This window comes from Branchiostoma floridae, chromosome 1 (genome assembly GCF_000003815.2).
Source record: "Branchiostoma floridae strain S238N-H82 chromosome 1, Bfl_VNyyK, whole genome shotgun sequence".
Lineage (NCBI taxonomy): Eukaryota > Metazoa > Chordata > Leptocardii > Amphioxiformes > Branchiostomatidae > Branchiostoma > Branchiostoma floridae.
This window is the reverse complement of record NC_049979.1, coordinates 2,672,689-2,690,316: the sequence shown is the minus strand read 5'-3', so window position 1 is coordinate 2,690,316 and position 17,628 is coordinate 2,672,689. Positions and strand designations below refer to the sequence as shown.

The window sequence follows — 17,628 nt, the reverse complement described above, 5'->3', positions numbered from 1 at the left end:
ACATGCACACACACACACACACAGGCATATGCACACACACACATGCACACATACACACACACACACACACACATACACTGTACAATTGTACAAGACGTATGATTGCTGATTGCTTGGATGACCATTGTAGGGGAAACACTTCAAATCAGGAGTGTTTTAACCAGTTTCACACCTCACTCTGTTTCTGCCCAAGGTCAAATAGAAGTGCCCAAGGTCAGATAAGGTCAAGATCTCTTCCCCACAGATTCTCCTCGGGGATTCCGAGGATGAAGAGAAGGAGAAAAAGGATGCTGAGGAAAAAGGAGAGGCTGAAAACACCGAGTCAGAAAACGAGGAGGCGGAAAAGAGGGAGGAACCGGAAAAGGAGCAGGCAAAAGAAAGGGAGGAGGAGAGCAAAACAGAGGAGAAAGATCCAGGAGAGAAGGATGGAGAGACAAGCAGTGCAGAGGAGAAAGAGGAAGAGTCCAACTCCGAGGTTCTTGACTGACTAACCCGCTCCCCTTCCTCCATTCCATGCCTGCATGGTGCCTGTTGTTTTTGTCCACAGTTTTCCATGTGCCTGCCGTTAGTCCCCATCATTGCCGCTGCCTGCCTGTGTGTGTGTACAAGTACATGTATAGTGCATGGCCTCCCCGTCATCATCAAGTCGTCCTTGCTGTCGTTACGACTTTCAGATTTCCCTCTTTCTTGATTGTGCAGAAAAGTGGGAGCTGATATAGATTTTTCTGTGTGTTTTTTTTTTTCAGGCGATGGAAGTCAACGCCAATGTACAGACAGTCCTGGGCCTGGTGCTGGCCTTTGGCAACTACATGAACGGAGGTAAGACGGAAAAATTATTTTTTGACAAAGATTTAAACAAAATACACACAACTAAAGTCCAATTAGCTTGGGGAAGCTTTCCAGACGAACTCTGTCTCTTTGTCAACCCGGAGATCTCATCTTGGAGTTACTCTGTCACGTGACGATTGAAGGACATTGTCACATGACAAGACACAGTCATACAAAGGTCTCAGATAGTGGCGCCCCCTGTCCCTGTTGAAAGTGCTCTTTTGTCAACTATTTTGTTTTTCACTACTGACATGTAAGACCCGACCAGTTTGTTTTATTCCACAGATTTTCATGAGAGAAAAAAATAAGATGCTGCTGCCAATGCTGAAGTTTCAAATCAACATGGAAACAAAGTTTTCTGGACAAACTGTTTTAGGGATGGGAGTGGATAAAACACTGGTATCCTGTCTGTCATGGATTGGCCAGGATCTCTTTGGGACAGAAGAAGCTCTCCGCCGCTGGGGTAATCTTTCGCACCCAGTGGGAGTTTTACGCGGTTGGAGTTTCATTGGCCAACCATGGGAAGTTTCCCTCAAATGCTTCCATTTTCTTCTTGATCTCTCGCTGATTTTTTGCTGAAAGATGACAGAGAACCAAGGGAATGAATTGATGTAGCATTGGTGCAAACAGTACTTATGATAGGACTTGTGACTTTGAACTTGAAAGACATATGTGAAATAGACTGTTGTACAATGTACAGTATTTGGGCTATGATCACATCTGCGGCGCCATTGAAGTCATCATCGCAGAGTGATAGACAATCAACAACTTATTACTGATAAATTCAGCCAGCTTGATGAAAGACAGAAAGCCTTTCGTTAAAGTTACAAAGTAAGCTAATTAACTAGCATCAATGTACATTCCAAAAGTACACTATACACACACACAGGGCAGGCAGGTAGCGACCTTAAGTTCTCCAGCATGAAACTGTTATGCACGACTGGTAAACAGCATTTGCATATAGCTTTGTACAATAGCTAGGTTTGATCTACTCACACTGGGAGGGACCCCTAATCAATTACTATAGATACCATGTGTTGAGTTCTTGAACATACTCTTGTTGTTCTCCTCAACACTGAAAGCTCTGGCTTTATGTCCCATTTTAGAGGATGTCCCTCAAAGAAGCTAGGTACTCATTTTCACCTGAGTCATGTGAGGAAATTCGTGTTAAGTGCCTTTCCCAAGGGCAAACTGGGGTCTGCTAGGAATTCGAATCCAGAACCTTTAGATTCTATATCGGCAATCCTTAAAGCAAGACCACCTTAAACCACCTTGCCACTGTTGATAATGCTCATAGCCAACAATCTTTGAAAAGTTCCTCCCAAAAGTTTGAAGGCAATACATTTGTGGGAAGACGCTGTGTAGAATATCGGTAATGCCTATTGAAAGGCTGAAGGGCTGTCTTGTAGTGGTAAGTGTTTGGTAACGTAATCCGTTTAACAGCCTCCCTAACCCAATAAAGGAGAACACAGCTCTAGACATATAATGTTATCAGTGCCAGTATTGTCTGTTACTTGGGTGCCCACACCGAGAGATATACATTATTCACAATGCCTGCTCCAATATAGTCGCCACTGGAGTCTTGTACTTACGCTTAGAAGGATTGTTGCGAAGTTTCAAAAGTGAAGAATCTATTCTTTGTACTGTTTACTTTTTTTTTCAATGTACTTTCGGACAGATGAGGACAATGCAGCACTGAACTCAAGTTTAGTGACTTATTTTAACAGTGCCACATACAAAGTAAAGACAGAAGACAAAGACAAAGTCAGGCACCAAGTTTTACACTTGGGTGGAGTGAGAAAGGTACTGTAAAGAGCCTTTCTGAAGGGAACACAGTCGAGGTCACTAATGTACCGGTTTGACAGTACATGTATATCAATGGCCAGGTGGTCCTTATGTAGAGGTGGTCTGTAACTTGTACAGGTTTGACTGAATATCAGTGGCTAGGTGGTCCTTATGTAGAGGTGGTCATTTATGCAGGTTGACTGATTATCAATGGCCAGGTGGTCCTTATGTAGAGGTGGTCACTTATACAGGTTTGACTGTATATAAATGACCAGATACCATAATATGCTAAAACTAGAAAGGCCGACATTTGCTTAAGAGCAAATACAGCATATTTCAGCCATACCCCTTCCCACGCAACATTGGACTGTTCCAAATCACCCCTGCGCAAAAATGGAACATCCTCTTAACAGTACATTATCCCCCAAAGTGGACTGGTATTGTGAATTGATTCCAGGTAAAAACAGAGCTTGCTTCTATTTTTCAGAAAATGACAATAATCACACCTTCCATTCAGAAAATTTTCATCATGACTGAAAATTGTCGAATGACTTCATGTAATGTCATTAACAATTTTCAGTACGATAACTAGGTGTAAGTTTAAAAAAGTATAAGCTCCTTGTGATGTGGGTACATTTATTATTGCAGTGAACTTTTTTTATTCAAGTAGGGCATACGATTTAATAACAATCAAGCAGGTGCAGGTACTGTAGGAGCGTTTGTTTTCTTCAAGCTGTAAAACTGTTAAACTGTTTTACTTTGTATGCAATCAGCCATCGAGCCTATTCTTATTTTAGTTTAACAACTTCCTGCCAGACCCGGAAGATACGATTGAACCTTGTTCGAGGATTTATTTTCGTCTGTCTGGTCAGTCTGTTCATACCCTGGCGCTGAGAGTGTTTTATTGGGCTGAAACTCTGGCAGTTTAAAGTTACTTACAATTTAAATGTTCAAAGTTTATGTCAAACAACAACAGCACTAGGAAATGTGGCCACTATAGACAGGTGGTCACTATAGAGAAAATGCTGATCTATTGACTAGGAGCCATACGTTACACATGATTTCAGTACACTGATCATTAATCATATAAACATTGCACAGGTAAGCCAATTGTTTAGATGTACAATTAAGTTCAAATAATTCTGAAGAGAAATATTGATGAGAAAATAATCATTCTCGCCACTGTCTAACTTATAATTACGTATCAAAACTAAACGCAGATTTTCTAACTAACGCACCTTTCGCCGACTTCATCAAGGGACCGCCGGCTATCAATCAAACACGGCTGTTGATTAGACTTAGAGTTTCAAACAGTCATGTGCTGTGTGCCAGTTGACAGCGAACTTCATGCTACGTGATGTTTTACATTGCTTGGACCTTCTTTCCTACAGCGGCGCTTCTGCAAAATATTTAGACTGTAACACTGAGTCCCACATGTTTTATAGAATAGAATTTGACGCAGAACAGCGTTTTTTGCTGGGTAATTTTTCTTGAAACATGTCCGTGGGAATATCAGCGAGGCGGCGACGTAGGGATATCAGACCGTCAACAAAAGTCGCACGGCGGCTAACGGCGCAGCGAAGATACTAGCGCTATAAATAAGCGCTTCAACTAAGGATGACAACCCGTACAATATTTTTGTATACTGTTGAGCTAAGTAAAGTTTGTTGTTTATGAGGTTTTAGTTGTCTTTGAAGCTTTGACCCGAAATATTTTAAAGTCAAACTGCTGAAGAGAAGTAAGTGACTGCTACGATTATCGTAGATATGGCCCTAAAAAAAACTAATAAAAGAAGCCTTCTCAATAGTCTAAAATGCAAGAGCTTCCGGGGGGGCTTCGCCCACCTGGGTCCCCCCCACAGTGGCCCTGCCCCTGGACCCCGCCTGGGACATTCGGCGGCCCCCGGACCCCTGTCCGACGCTTTGAAAAAATCCTGGCGAGAAGTCTGTACGGTCTGAGTCTTCAAGTTAACGTATTGTGTGGTCCCGCTTATGAATATTAATTAGCCTTCGCTTTCCTCTTCGCTGATTGGCTGAACCATTAATTGAATTAACTCTTCCTGCCGGCTAGACGCAGGTGCAGATGTCGGCTCTGTGGGGTAAACGTCCGAAAGGTCATGGCATGGAGAACGAAAGAAAACCAATTTCGCCTAAAAAAAAGTGCTGTAATTAAGCCTTTTACAGTACTTTATGCCAAAAATTTTACTTCGATCATTTTACCAACTATCTTATGCCTATCTATACCAAATGTTACTCATACCAGGGTACAGGGGTGCAAAATATACCGTTATAAGACCGTCAACAACAGTCGCACGGAGCTAACAGCGCAGCGAAAATACCATCGCTAGCGTTTCAACTTCGGATAACAAGTTATAAGTACTGTTGAACTCAGTAACGTTAAAGCTTGTTTTTAGTTGCCTTTGACGGTTTGACCTGAAATAGTATTACGCTAAACTCCTGAAGAGAAGTTATTATAAGTGACTGCTGCGATTATCATAGATATGCCCCTAAGAACTGATACAATATAAAGCCTTCTTAATAGTCTAAAATGCGAGAGCCTTAGGCGGGCTTCGCTCCCCCTGGCGGGAACACTGCTATATACGGGATCATGAGGCCCCGCTTATGAATATTAATTAGCCTTTGGCCTCCTCTTCGCTGATTGGCTAGGTCTTTGATTCAATTAACTCTCCGGCTGACGCGCACAGGTGTGGCTCTGTGCGGGGTCACGGAAGGTCACGTCAGGAGGCCAAAAGAAAACAAATTTCCCCTCAGAAAAGTGCCAAAATTAATCATTTTAAAGTTGTTTATGTCAAAAATTTGACTTGAATCTTGTTACCAAGTATCTAATGCCTATCTATACCAAATTTCAGGTCATTTAATTGTAATACCAGGGTACAGGAGCCAAAAGTGTCCTTTTTTGGTAAAAAATTGGCCAAAAAATCGCAAAAATAAGCATTTTGTTGCACTGTACACCAAAAGTGTTATTGAATTTATATGGCGTGATTATCAAGGCACATCTGTGTCAAATTTCAGCTCATTCGGTTGCAATACCAAGGTACAGGAGCCAAAAGTGTCATTTTTTGGTCAAAAATTGGTAAAAAAATCGCAAAAATAAGCATTTTGTTGTACTGTACACCAAAAGTGTTATTGAATTTATATGGGGGCATTATCAAGGCACATCTCTGTCAAATTTCAGCTCATTTGGTTGTAATACCAGGGTACAGGGGCCAAAAGTGTCCTTTTTTGGTCAAAAATTGGTCAAAAAATCGCAAAAATAAGCATTTTGTTGTACTGTACACCAAAAGTGTTATTGAATTTATATGGGGGCATTATCAAGGCACATTTCTGTCAAATTTCAGCTCATTTGGTTGTAATACCAGGGAACAGGGGCCAAAAGTGTCCTTTTTTGGTCAAAAATTGGTCAAAAAATCGCAAAAATAAGCATTTTGTTGTACTGTACACCAAAAGTGTTATCGAATTTATATGGGGGCATTATCAAGGCACATCTCTGTCAAATTTCAGCTCATTTGGTTGTAATACCAGGGTACAGGGGCCAAAATATACAGTTTTGGTCTAAAATTGACCAAAAAATCTCAATAAAATCATTTTAGAGGCAGATATGAAAAAACTGAGAAAAAAGCATCAAGGTATTGGCCCATTCTACCCCTGTGCCAAATTTCAGATCATTCGGTCCAGGAACGGCGGAGATGAATCACTTTGAAGATTTGACAGGAGAAAGAAGAAGAAGAAGAAAGAAAGAAAGAAGAAACATTACGAATACAATATATTTCACCATACTATGTATGGCTGAAATATAATAAAATACTGGCTAGAACCCTGTAACATGTACATGCAGGTCTGATTAAATCCAGTAGTATTTTAACGTACTTAAATCATTTAATGTTTCTAGAATTCCTTTGAAATCATTCTTCAAATTTTTGTACTGTGATTTTATTTTTGACATGTCTGGTGATGTTCTTTTATTGCTTTTGAAAAAAAAGCTGCCATTTTCACCTCTACAAAATGGTGGCTAGTTGACCAGCATTGTCCCACCTGATGATGATGCCCTACATACCTGTCTTTCCTACACATTTCTGTACAATGATTCCTTAGTCATGTCCAGTATAATCATCATGCAGGTCTTGTTTCCTCTGTGAACCAGACAAATTAGTGTTTATGATATCTGCAGTCTTAAATTATCCCAACCTTCAGACACCATCAATGTCAATCTTACTGTTATGTAATGCTGAACAAGTTACAATGGCCACAACAATCTTCTTGCAATTGGATTCACCTGCCCCTGATTTTCCACATATTGAAGAAAAAAATTTTTTACCACACCTTCCACTCAGCAAATTTTTACCATCAAATTACTTTGAAGCTGATCAAGAACTTCCCAGTGCAGTAAATTAGCTTTTATAAGCTCCTTATGTATACAATGTGGGCATTTTATCATTCATAGCAGTAAAATTTCCATTCATGAAGGACATATTAAGTACATCCTAGATCCCCTGAAAATCATGTCATAATTGAGTATATCTTTTATGGAACTTAATTGACGCAATAAAAAGTACAGTTAAGTTCATAGGGTCAAGTACAAGCTGCAAAATAGAAATAGAAAAAAATTCTAGTTCAGTTCAGTTTGTCCTCGTAAGAGGTGCCATTAATATATATAAATTCTAAAATTTCTAGTTACTAAACATTATTTTTAAAGGTTAACATATGGAAATCTCTGATATCGTAATACAATCAGGTGGGGCTAATCATTGGTATTGGCATCTTTTCTAATAGCAAAGCGATCGTTTAGTAATTTACCTATTTTTGCATTGTGAGAGTTGTCATATATAAAATGAATACAAATCTCTATATGGTATAGAGTCAGTTGTGTTTGTTTGTGTCTAACGTATTACTTAAATCATCATATCAAGAGTACTCCCTTACAAAGTTCATCTTCAGTTTCTTTTGGACAATCTTGGCAAAATCTTAGACATGCAATCTTTGCAACAACTTGACTGGGATAGCATAGGGTGCTTGCAGTTGTCATGGCAACAGGTTGTAATGATTGACAGGTGGGCTGCACAACATCATCCACTGAGGCACAGGACCTGCTGACACACTCCCCACCTCCCCTTGCAGGGCTCGAAATCCTTTTTTCTGCTTACCTGCACCGGTGCAGGTGACATTGAAAATTACCTGCACCAGACACATTTTACCTGCAACACTCTGGATTTAGGAAGTATGCATCATACTTAAAATGTTAAGGAACCATTGCTATTTTTTATCAAAATTTATACTTAATAGGTAGTAAGAGTCAATGCAGCAAATAACATACACCTACATCATAGGATATTTATGTCTAAAACCCAGTACATGGACCAGTGCAGGTTAGGTGCAGGTGGACATCGAAAATACCTGCACTAACCTGCATCTGCAGGTGGTATTTCGGGCCCTGCCTTGCCTCCCTGGGCCCTTACAGACAAAGGAAAGCTGTTGGGGCAGTTTAATGCCTACTCTGGCTCCCAGCCAGGATCCAGGGTAAATAATAAGCAACAAATTTCATCAGGAGGGTCGGACTATCAGTGCAACATCTTTAATTCAATTCTGGTGGCTGGAGCCAGCAGTCTGCCTGGCAGACCCTTAATCATAGGCAGCCTAGACTCTGTTATCATGGGAAAGTGCGCTGGCTGGGCGCTGAGCACTTCCTTTGTTTTTGTTGTGGCTTTCAGAACAAAGTAGCGACAACCAGCAGAACCTTCGGTGAGAAAACACCCCCACAACTCACCCGGTGTTTGTTGGTGGAGGGATTGGGGAGGAGAGTATGGGAGTAACCGCTCCCTGCGGCATAAATCCTTTTGAAAGTGTTTGAGAGTTCAGCTTCCAGGGCTCGGAATACTTTTTTTCTGCATACCTGCACTGGTGCAGGTAACATGGAAAATTACCTGCACCAGACAAATTTTACCTGCACCACTCTGAATTTAGGAAGTATGGATCATACTAAAATTGTTCAGGAACCATTGCTATTTTTTTGTTTTACACTTTATAGGTGGTAACAGCAAATGCAGCTAAGAACAATCCACATGCACGTACATCATATGACATTTATGTATAAAACCCAGTACATGGACCAGTGCAGGTTAGGTGCTTCTCTCGTCCATTATCCTTGCTCTGTCGACGCCTGCTGCATTCTTCGGATAGTTTGTCGCTTGTTTCTCAAGGTAGTTTCCTGGTTGCAAAGATGTTTGAGGCTTAAATCGGAGTGATTTGGGCATAAAAAGCACATGATGAATATGGCTGATACAGAGTTGGAGACCGCCTGAATTCTTAACATAGTTCTGACAATTTTTCACACACTTCGCAGGTTGGCACAAAGATTTCAAAAAAGTTCTGTGTTGCCCGAGAATATCATCCTCAACATTTTGCTTTCAGAACAAAACAAAGACAAAAGTGGGACAGGCATACCAGTTTATCAGAGGGGATTTATATGGAATGTTTTACAATTAAAACAGCAATTAAAAAAATAACGATTATTGAATATTAACATGATAGTATAAAAACTAACTGTTGACCCTAGACTTTTTGGATGGGCAGTGGAGTCACAAAGCTTCCACTTTTTATTTAGCTTGCTTCCTATTGAAGTAAAAACACTGCTTGTCCTATCTAATAAAGGATAAATATACATGTATCTATCATGCACGAAATCAAAGTTTCACATTGAAAGACAAATGTCATCACGCATTTCAGTTTACTTTGTTCAACCCAATTGTAATATGTATCACCTGAGTTTTGGCCAGCCTAAAAAAAATACAAGAAAAAAAAGATAATACCTACCGACCCTAATTTTTGAGGACTGAAACAGGAAACACAAAATTTTTTTCCTAGGCCTAAGGAAAAACATCCTTCCTAGAAACCCTGGGCAGCGCCTGGAGATGCGATATTATGTAACCCAGCCCATCAGGATTAATGAGTTTCCCTCCCCCCTGCTTAAGCACTGGCTACTTTTGTATCGACCTGCATCAAAGCAGGCGAAGTTTAGTCTACCTGAGACTCACCATTAGCAAGGGTCTGCAAGCACTTTTCTGTGAGGCGCAGGAGAGCTATATGTGTGTTTTGATTCACCGTTAATTGTCGCAGGCCATTTAATATAGCTAATTCAATGTTACGTGTTGTTGGTATATTATTTGTGAAGTGGCTTTAACTCTATATATGTTATTTGTTATCCTGTTGTGTTGCTGATGAATTATTTGTGTTGCAAAGTCGAATGCTAGATTGACCAATAGTCATTCAGTTGTGTTGATATTCCAAGCCTAGTTGTGTCAGACACTCAATACGATGGACCTTTCCAATGCAAAACTGCTCCCAAAACATTTACCAGAACAAGACATCATTGTGGCCAGCTTCCTGAGTTCACTGTGAAGAGTTGTCATTCCTCCTGAATGTACTGTAATTGCCAGGATCCCCCCATGCAGACCCTCCTGAGCGTCTGACTTGGGGCCCCGCTCCGACATGTTTAGAGAGATGTTGACTGCCCGTATTGTTTCCCCAACTTGGGTTGGAGTCGGCGGGAAGTTTTCCTATTTGTAGACTAAATAAGTTAAGTAAGATAGACAAGCTTCATTTGGGAGAGTGGTGGTCACAAATTGACATCCTAATTCTGCAGGCACCTGCGGGTAACTGTAGCTGGGAATGTGCTTCTTGCTTCTTGATTATATTATGTTCAGTTATTATACCATGTACTTGGTGCCTGTTTGTTGCATCCCTTGCTTTGATTTTCTGTATTTGCTTTCATTCGGTATTTGCTAGCAGGTTAATTCTATGATTTTGACTTATTTCTTTATGATCTGTAGATCATGTTCAGTTTTGTCTGTTTCAGTTTTTTTTAGTTAGATCATTTGCTGCGTCATGATGATCACTGGGTTTCACTTGATATATTATGGTTTGATGTATGGTCTTCATATTCATTTAATAGCATTATGATTTGTAAATTTTGAAGGGGGTAGAGGTTGTATAAGCCACACGGCTTTTTCTCTCCCCTTGCACGTTCTGTTGTTTTCTTTAATTTGCTGTATTTATGATTGTTTTTAAAGTGCAAAATAAAATCAATCAATCAATCAATCAATCAATCAAAAATCAATCAATGTCTGATAGTGCAGAGCAGGGTTGTAGCCAGCACCCGTCCTTCTGTCCTTTGACGGAATTTTGTAGCTCTGGACGGAAAGTAATTTTGCCCATTTCGTCCTCTGTGACCGAAAAATATTGATGTAAAGATATTAAAGAATGTTTTCCTTGTGTAATTTTTCACCAAAATAAATGGCGTTGGTCAGCTTTGTCTCCCAGGCAAAATTGACACCTCAAAATGCAGGAAATAGCATTTCAGAGGGTTTAGATTTCAAAATTTTCCTGTGGAGCATGCCGCCGGAACTCCTAGGAACAGCGCCCCTTCGGCGTGCAATTGGATTTAAAATTGAGGGGAGGGAAAATGGTTTTGAGCTGGCTACAACCCTGGTGGAGAGTCCCGCCGTGTCTTATACATAACCTGCTCTACACGTGCATCCTGCCCATCAACAGTGTAATGCTATGCACTTGCTCTCTCTCCCCAAACAACTATACTCGGTGGATGTAGTGTCAAGTTCAACAAAGATTAGCATGATAGCATTTTTTCTTTGGCCATTTCTGTTCCACTGTGGCTGTTTTTGATGGAGGTGTTCGAAATAGAACAAGGGGTTCTACCTGGTTCTATTTGTTTGATCAGGATCGGTCCATTCTGCAGGCACCTGTGTGTAACTGTAGCTGGGGAGGTGTGGGCTAGGGAGGCTGGGGTGCTTCACTTTTTTTTTTAAATCAGGTATAAGTGAGTGAGTGTATAAAAGGAGCCTGTATATTAGCATCATTACAGAAGATATTCGGCCCATAGAAATGATACCAATCACACTGATACTGTAACATAAGACAAGACAAAAAATAAAAAGGATATGTCACATTACAGTCAAAGCCTCGAACGTTATACCCGTTATTGTGATCCACATAGCTTTACCATCAACTCTTATCCATGCAAACATTTATACATGGTTGTGCGTACTTATGATAGCAATAAAGCTAGCACTAGGACTAAGAGTTTAAGAGAACTTTGTTGACAGCTGACTTGAAAGTGTTCACGTTAGGTCTTCCTGGAAACACTCTGTGCATAGTCTCTGTACTGAGTAGTGACCTCTGACCTCCCAAACTGTCGACCTTGGATCGGATTATGATTTTGATTTATCTGTGTCTTTCATGTTTCAGTTGTATTTATATGTTCCGACGTACATGTCTACTTTTCTCTCTGTAAGTTTTTTTTTTATTTCCTTGTATGTATATGTGAAACTGGGCCCTATTGAAAACCAGTGTATTAGCACTGAATAGGCTACCCAGGTGTATGAAAATAAACAAACAAACCAACAAACAAACACTGAGGCTAGAAGTGAAGTCCAGAGCCTACAAGTCCCTGGTACAAAACTTGGAGATGGGCCAGGCTGGTGGGACTTCCAGGCCACTTTTCTGTCAACTCTAATGTTCGCATGTTTCCAAACAGAAGTTTTCAACCATACTGTAAATCGTACAAAGCAGCTGCCAACAAATGAGCAAATATATGCCGTAAATGGAAAAATTGATAGTACAGTAATGTCATATAATGTCATTTCCAACTTCACCTGGTCAATGAAGAACATGTCAACGAACAAATTTGAAGACACTATCAGTCGGTATACCATACTCTGACTGTGCATTCAGTCATTTGTTCAACCTTCCTGACCAATTAGATTGGACTCAAAGATTGGTTACATGGCAGGGTTCAAACCCAGTACCACTTGGTTCTGAGCCGAACGCTCTAGCTTTACGCCACACAACAGAACTATAATTACAGTATAGGTGTGACTATACTATGTCATCTCCCTTGCTGATTGTACCTGTAGGTTTTGGGTTCTCAGGGAACAGGACTCAAGATCGGTAACATGACTGCAGGATTTGAACCCTGTACCACTTGGTTCCGAGCCGAACGCTCTGGTTTTACACCACACAACTCCACATTTAATTACAGTATAGGTGTGCCTATATGTACTATTTCATCTCCCTTGCTGATTGTACAATGTTTTACGTTTATGTTTAATAGGGAACAGGACTCAAGATCGGTCGAACATGACAGAATTTAAACCCAGGACCACTTAGTTCTGAGCCAAGCGCCCTGGTTTTACACAATACACTCCACATTATAGTATAGGTGTGACTATACAGTACTATATCATCTTCCTTGCTGATTGTACAGTGTTTTACATTTATGTTGAGCAGGGAACAGGACTCAAGATCGGTCGAATATTTGATTACAGTATAGGTGTGACTATACTATATCATCTTCCTTGCTGATTGTACCATGTTTTACATTTATGTTTAACAGGGAACAAGACTCAAGATCGGTCGAATATTTGATTACAGTATAGGTGTGACTATACTACGTATATCATCTTCCTTTCTGATTGTACCATGTTTTACATTTATGTTTAATAGGGAACAGAACTCGTGGCCAGGCAGACGGTTTCCAACTGGAGATTCTGGCCAAACTGAAGGACGTGAAGGGAAAGGTACCATCAGCTCTTACACATGTCTGCAGAAGACAGCTTTTACATTACAGTAACTAAAACAACAGGAGCTAATTGACTCATCAGTTGCATTAACTGCGTCTTAGCTTTGTTTCCCATTGAAATCCAAAATTGTCAACAGCTTGACCTTGTCTTACCTTTGTTTCTATTGGAGTCTAAATTGTCTTTAGCTTGACTTTGTCTTACATGTCTCCTATTGGACATTCAAAATTGTCCTCATTGCATGGTTAGGGTGTAAAAGACCAGTCTCTGAGTTAAACTGTATCTGTATCGATACAGCGTGTAGAAGCACCCTAACTCCGGTGTAACACACAAGCCTCACGGTCACATGGCAGCCGCTTGTTTTCAATCAATCGATCGATCAATCAATCAATGACTTTTGATCACCATGGGTCAATATAAAAGTAATAGGTTTTACAAATCCAATTTACTTGCTTTTGCCGGAATCTGCATATTATATGCTATGCGAAGATATTGGCTCATACAAATGCTGAAATGGTTTTCTTCATAGAATAGAATAGAATAGAATAGAATAGAATAGAATAGAACTTAATTGCATGACAACTGTAACGGATACAATGTGTGACAACTTGTACATACAATACATACAGAACAGTTTAACTACATGAGTTGCTAGTATCTAGAAATCTAAGAGACTAATCTATTTTACAAATGATAATAGTATTAACAATCAGGCTAGCGTTAATTTGCATATGTGATACTTTATCACTGTATTGTGTAGGCTTCCTTGTCTGCTATCATTCAGCCATGCCATGTGAACTTGTGGATTTGATAATTTTGCATCTTTGTGCTATAGCTCGAAAAGCCGATTTTATTTTCAGCACTTTTTTTTTTACATGTGGTTTTTGTGGAGTTTGCCATGCATTAAACCCAGGTTGTTGTTGTCATATTTTCAGCACTGCCCAAAGGTTTGTGCGACGTTTTCTGGCAATGAGCATTAGCTTCTCCCGGCTCCTGCTTGTTTTTACCCCTCCCCACCTAGAAGAAACCACCATTCATGGCCACACCGATTCCTTTCTTTGGTTCTCTGATATTTTAAAGTTGAGCAAGAGAACAGGAAACAAAACTTGACTCAATCCCTGACACTTCTGTGAGCCAGTCAGAATTGCCCAGACGATGGTGACTGGTTGTGGGTTGTGGGCAGATACCGAACAAACTTTGACTAAAATTGGGAAAGATTAGACCCTACCTGTTCCTTCTAACACCAAAAGACTCCAGATTGGGCCACGGAAAAGGAGGATTTTCAAGGATTTTAGGACTTGTGACACTTTTATTGTATTCCGATGGCAACTCAACTGTGACAACTTCCACTTGGCAACTCAACTGTGACATCTGTCCTTGTGGGCAAAAAATCTTGTTATTCAATCCCTGACACTGTGTACCAAAAGTTTAAGTCCTATCCTTCACACCTTTTCTTGACCTGTTTACCATCATTCTCTCTGAGGACCAACAAATTTAATTGGTGTGGCCTTGTTTAGTTTGACTTTCGTTTTTTTGTGTTTTGTTGGTACTTTTATGGAAGACTTAGTCCTTTCTGCCTTATGTCAAAGTTTTGTTACACTTTTATCTGTTTTTTTTTCACACAGGATGGCAAGACCAGTCTGCTGCACTACCTAGTAATCTACTTCATCAATAAGTTTGACAAGGTAACTCATTAATTAATGCACAGTAACTCAGTTGTGTACAATATCTCTCAAAACTACATTGAACCATACATATTTCTTTGGTACAGTATTTCATTGATTTCATCCTAAAAGTTGAAATTGTATGTAAGAGTCGACGCAATTCAGTTCATGCTGCAATGCTGATTTGTACATTTTATTGCTCAATAAACCAATTACTACTACTATTGCACACTCAATAGTTTAGCCCAAGGAGGGATGGTTAAACTTATAGTCTACCTGAAAAGTAGCTTGTTGCATGTCACAAAACCATGATATAAATTTCAGAGTAGTCAACACAGGATCGCAGTCTTTTAAAGACTAGTTTATCTATTTCTTGAAATTTGACCTCGTCAAATGCATTCATGTAATTGAAAGACCCCTATTTACTCTATTTGACAAGTGTGTTGGGTTCGTTTATGGTGTGTCTCTCCTCAAACACGAGACAGCCCTAACTGAAGCTAGGTTTTCATCATTTTCACCTTATATCTGCGCCAAGTTTAGATTATTGTGTTGTGTTGTGAAGGGAAGAGGACTGTTTTACGGATGCTTTGTTCTCTCTCTTTGCTTGCTGCAGGCCGCCGGCACAGAGCAAGCCAAGCTGCCCATCCCAGAACCCAACGACATTAACCAGGCAACCCTGGTCAAGTTTGACGACATCGGCAAGGACCTCAGGAAGCTTAAGAGAGACTTAGATGGTGAGTAAGACGTCTCAAGATTGCTTCATTCTAGTGTAACCTCAAAATGTCCAAGATAACTTTAAAGTTCCTTGAAGATGTGATGCCCTCTGGATAAGGACCTCAGGAAACGTAAGAGCGCGTGGCGTAATCGGCAGGATGTTGGGCTTAGGCCCAAGAGGTCTTGAGTTCGAACCCTGCCGGTGTGACTGATCTTGTGCCCTTGGGAAAGGCACTTTGCATGACTTTCTCCACTTCACTCAGGTTAAAATGAGTACCTAGCTCAGGCTAGGGACGTCCCTCGGATAGGACGTTAAATTAAAACTGTGCCAAAACGACGATCAACATAATGATTGTGGGCACTAAAGGAAAAAAGGGAACTCCCAGGATGACTCAACAATTCCTTGAAGATGTGATGTGTTCTCGTGAAAGACCTTAGGAAACTCAAGAGTGACTTGGACAGTGAGTAAGATATCTCTAGACTTTTTCCAAAGCCTGAAAATGTCCAGATAACTCAGAAGTTCCTGTAAATTGCGAAGTCTTCAGGGAACTCAAGGATCTCAGGAAAGTCAAGAGAGTCTTAGACAGTGAGTGAGACACCTCAAGATGACATTGGTTAATGAATTTAAAGGTACCTTGCACTATCTCTTGTCTAGCCTTAGTGAAGGATAATTACTGGACCTTCTAATGGAATAACGGCTCAAAATACTTTTTTTGCATGCCTGCACTGGTGCAGGTTACATTGAAAACTACCTTCACCAGACAAATTTTACCTGCACCACTCTGAATTTAGGAAGCACTTAAATTGTTCAGAAACCATTGCTATTTTTTTTTCTTTTGTACTTTATAGGTGGTAACAGTCAATGCAGTAATAACAATCCACATACACCTACATCATAGGACATTTATGTATAAAACCCAGTGCATGGACCAGTGCAGGTTAGGTGCAGGAGACACCAGAAATAACTGCACAGCTCTAATTTTACCTGCACTTAACTGCATATGCAGGTGGTATTTCGAGCCCTGAATAAGATATCTTAAGATGACTTCATTTGTTTAGCTTCAAGGAAAGTAACTGCCGTTGGGGTTCCGTGCGCTTGCCTTTGTCTAGACCATATGAAGGACAACCACTGAAACTTCTAATAATAAGATGTCTCATACAATGACTTAATTTCATAGTCTCAAAGGAGGCGACGGCTGTCAGCATGCCTTGCATTTCTCCTGATGTAATACATGACACGGTTACTTAGTAGTCTAGTGGTGTGGGTTGTTTGATGAGTAAGGCATCTTAAAAAATAAAATGACTCGTTGCTAAATGTTTCAGGGCCATGGTGACCATTGGAGGTTTTCTTTCTGTGGTTGTCTGTGTAGTAAATAAATTACAACAACAACAACTTGACTGAAGATAATTATGTTACACCTGAGTTAAACAGGTCTAATATATGACATGGCAGAAGCATTGTGGGATCTTGTGGCATAAAGGCAGGGTGTTAAGCCTAGAGCTCAGAGTTCCTCAGTTTGAATTGTGTCATGCCAGTGATATTGTGCCCTTTCCTGGCTGAATTCAGGTGGAAAGGAGTACCTAACTTCTGTTAAGGACATCCCTCTGTTGTCTCTGGTTTGTTTTACGGTGACCTGTTTCTTAAAACATCGATGATGAAAGCAAAGATTGTAAAGGCCAGATTGGTTCTTATCTCTGAATGTTGGTGTTTTCCACATATCACTCTGCAGGTTGATTAAGATGTTACGCTGTTGGTGGGGGAGGGACTTGTTCCATGTCAACCAAAGCTGTTGTTTATTGAAATATTGGCATTTGTTGTCTGCACTAGTAGGGGTGGTTACTGGTACAGAAAATTAAGGTACAGGTCCAGTGCAGGTCCAGGTCCAGGTTGGGACCTCAATCGTCTGTGAAAACGGTAATACTCAAAACAATGGTCCATTTTGCTACAAATAGTACATTTGTTTTGAAAAATTGTGTTTTACTAAGTGAGAAAACTGCAGTTTTCAGGATCCAAACGTTCTTCCCCCTTGT

The 17,628-nt window shown here is 40.3% G+C and overlaps 1 protein-coding gene across 1 annotated transcript in view; it reads left to right on the top strand.

The window, feature by feature from the left end:
* LOC118423339 (formin-2-like) overlaps nt 1-17,628 on the top strand; it is a 97,179-nt gene that overhangs the window by 25,419 nt on the left and 54,132 nt on the right. Inside the window, exons 15-20 of the mRNA XM_035831464.1 lie at nt 245-475; nt 747-819; nt 13,146-13,219; nt 14,155-14,166; nt 14,845-14,904; nt 15,497-15,617. Of these exons, the coding sequence (XP_035687357.1) occupies nt 245-475; nt 747-819; nt 13,146-13,219; nt 14,155-14,166; nt 14,845-14,904; nt 15,497-15,617 (571 nt within the window). The remainder of the gene's footprint in view (nt 1-244; nt 476-746; nt 820-13,145; nt 13,220-14,154; nt 14,167-14,844; nt 14,905-15,496; nt 15,618-17,628) is intronic.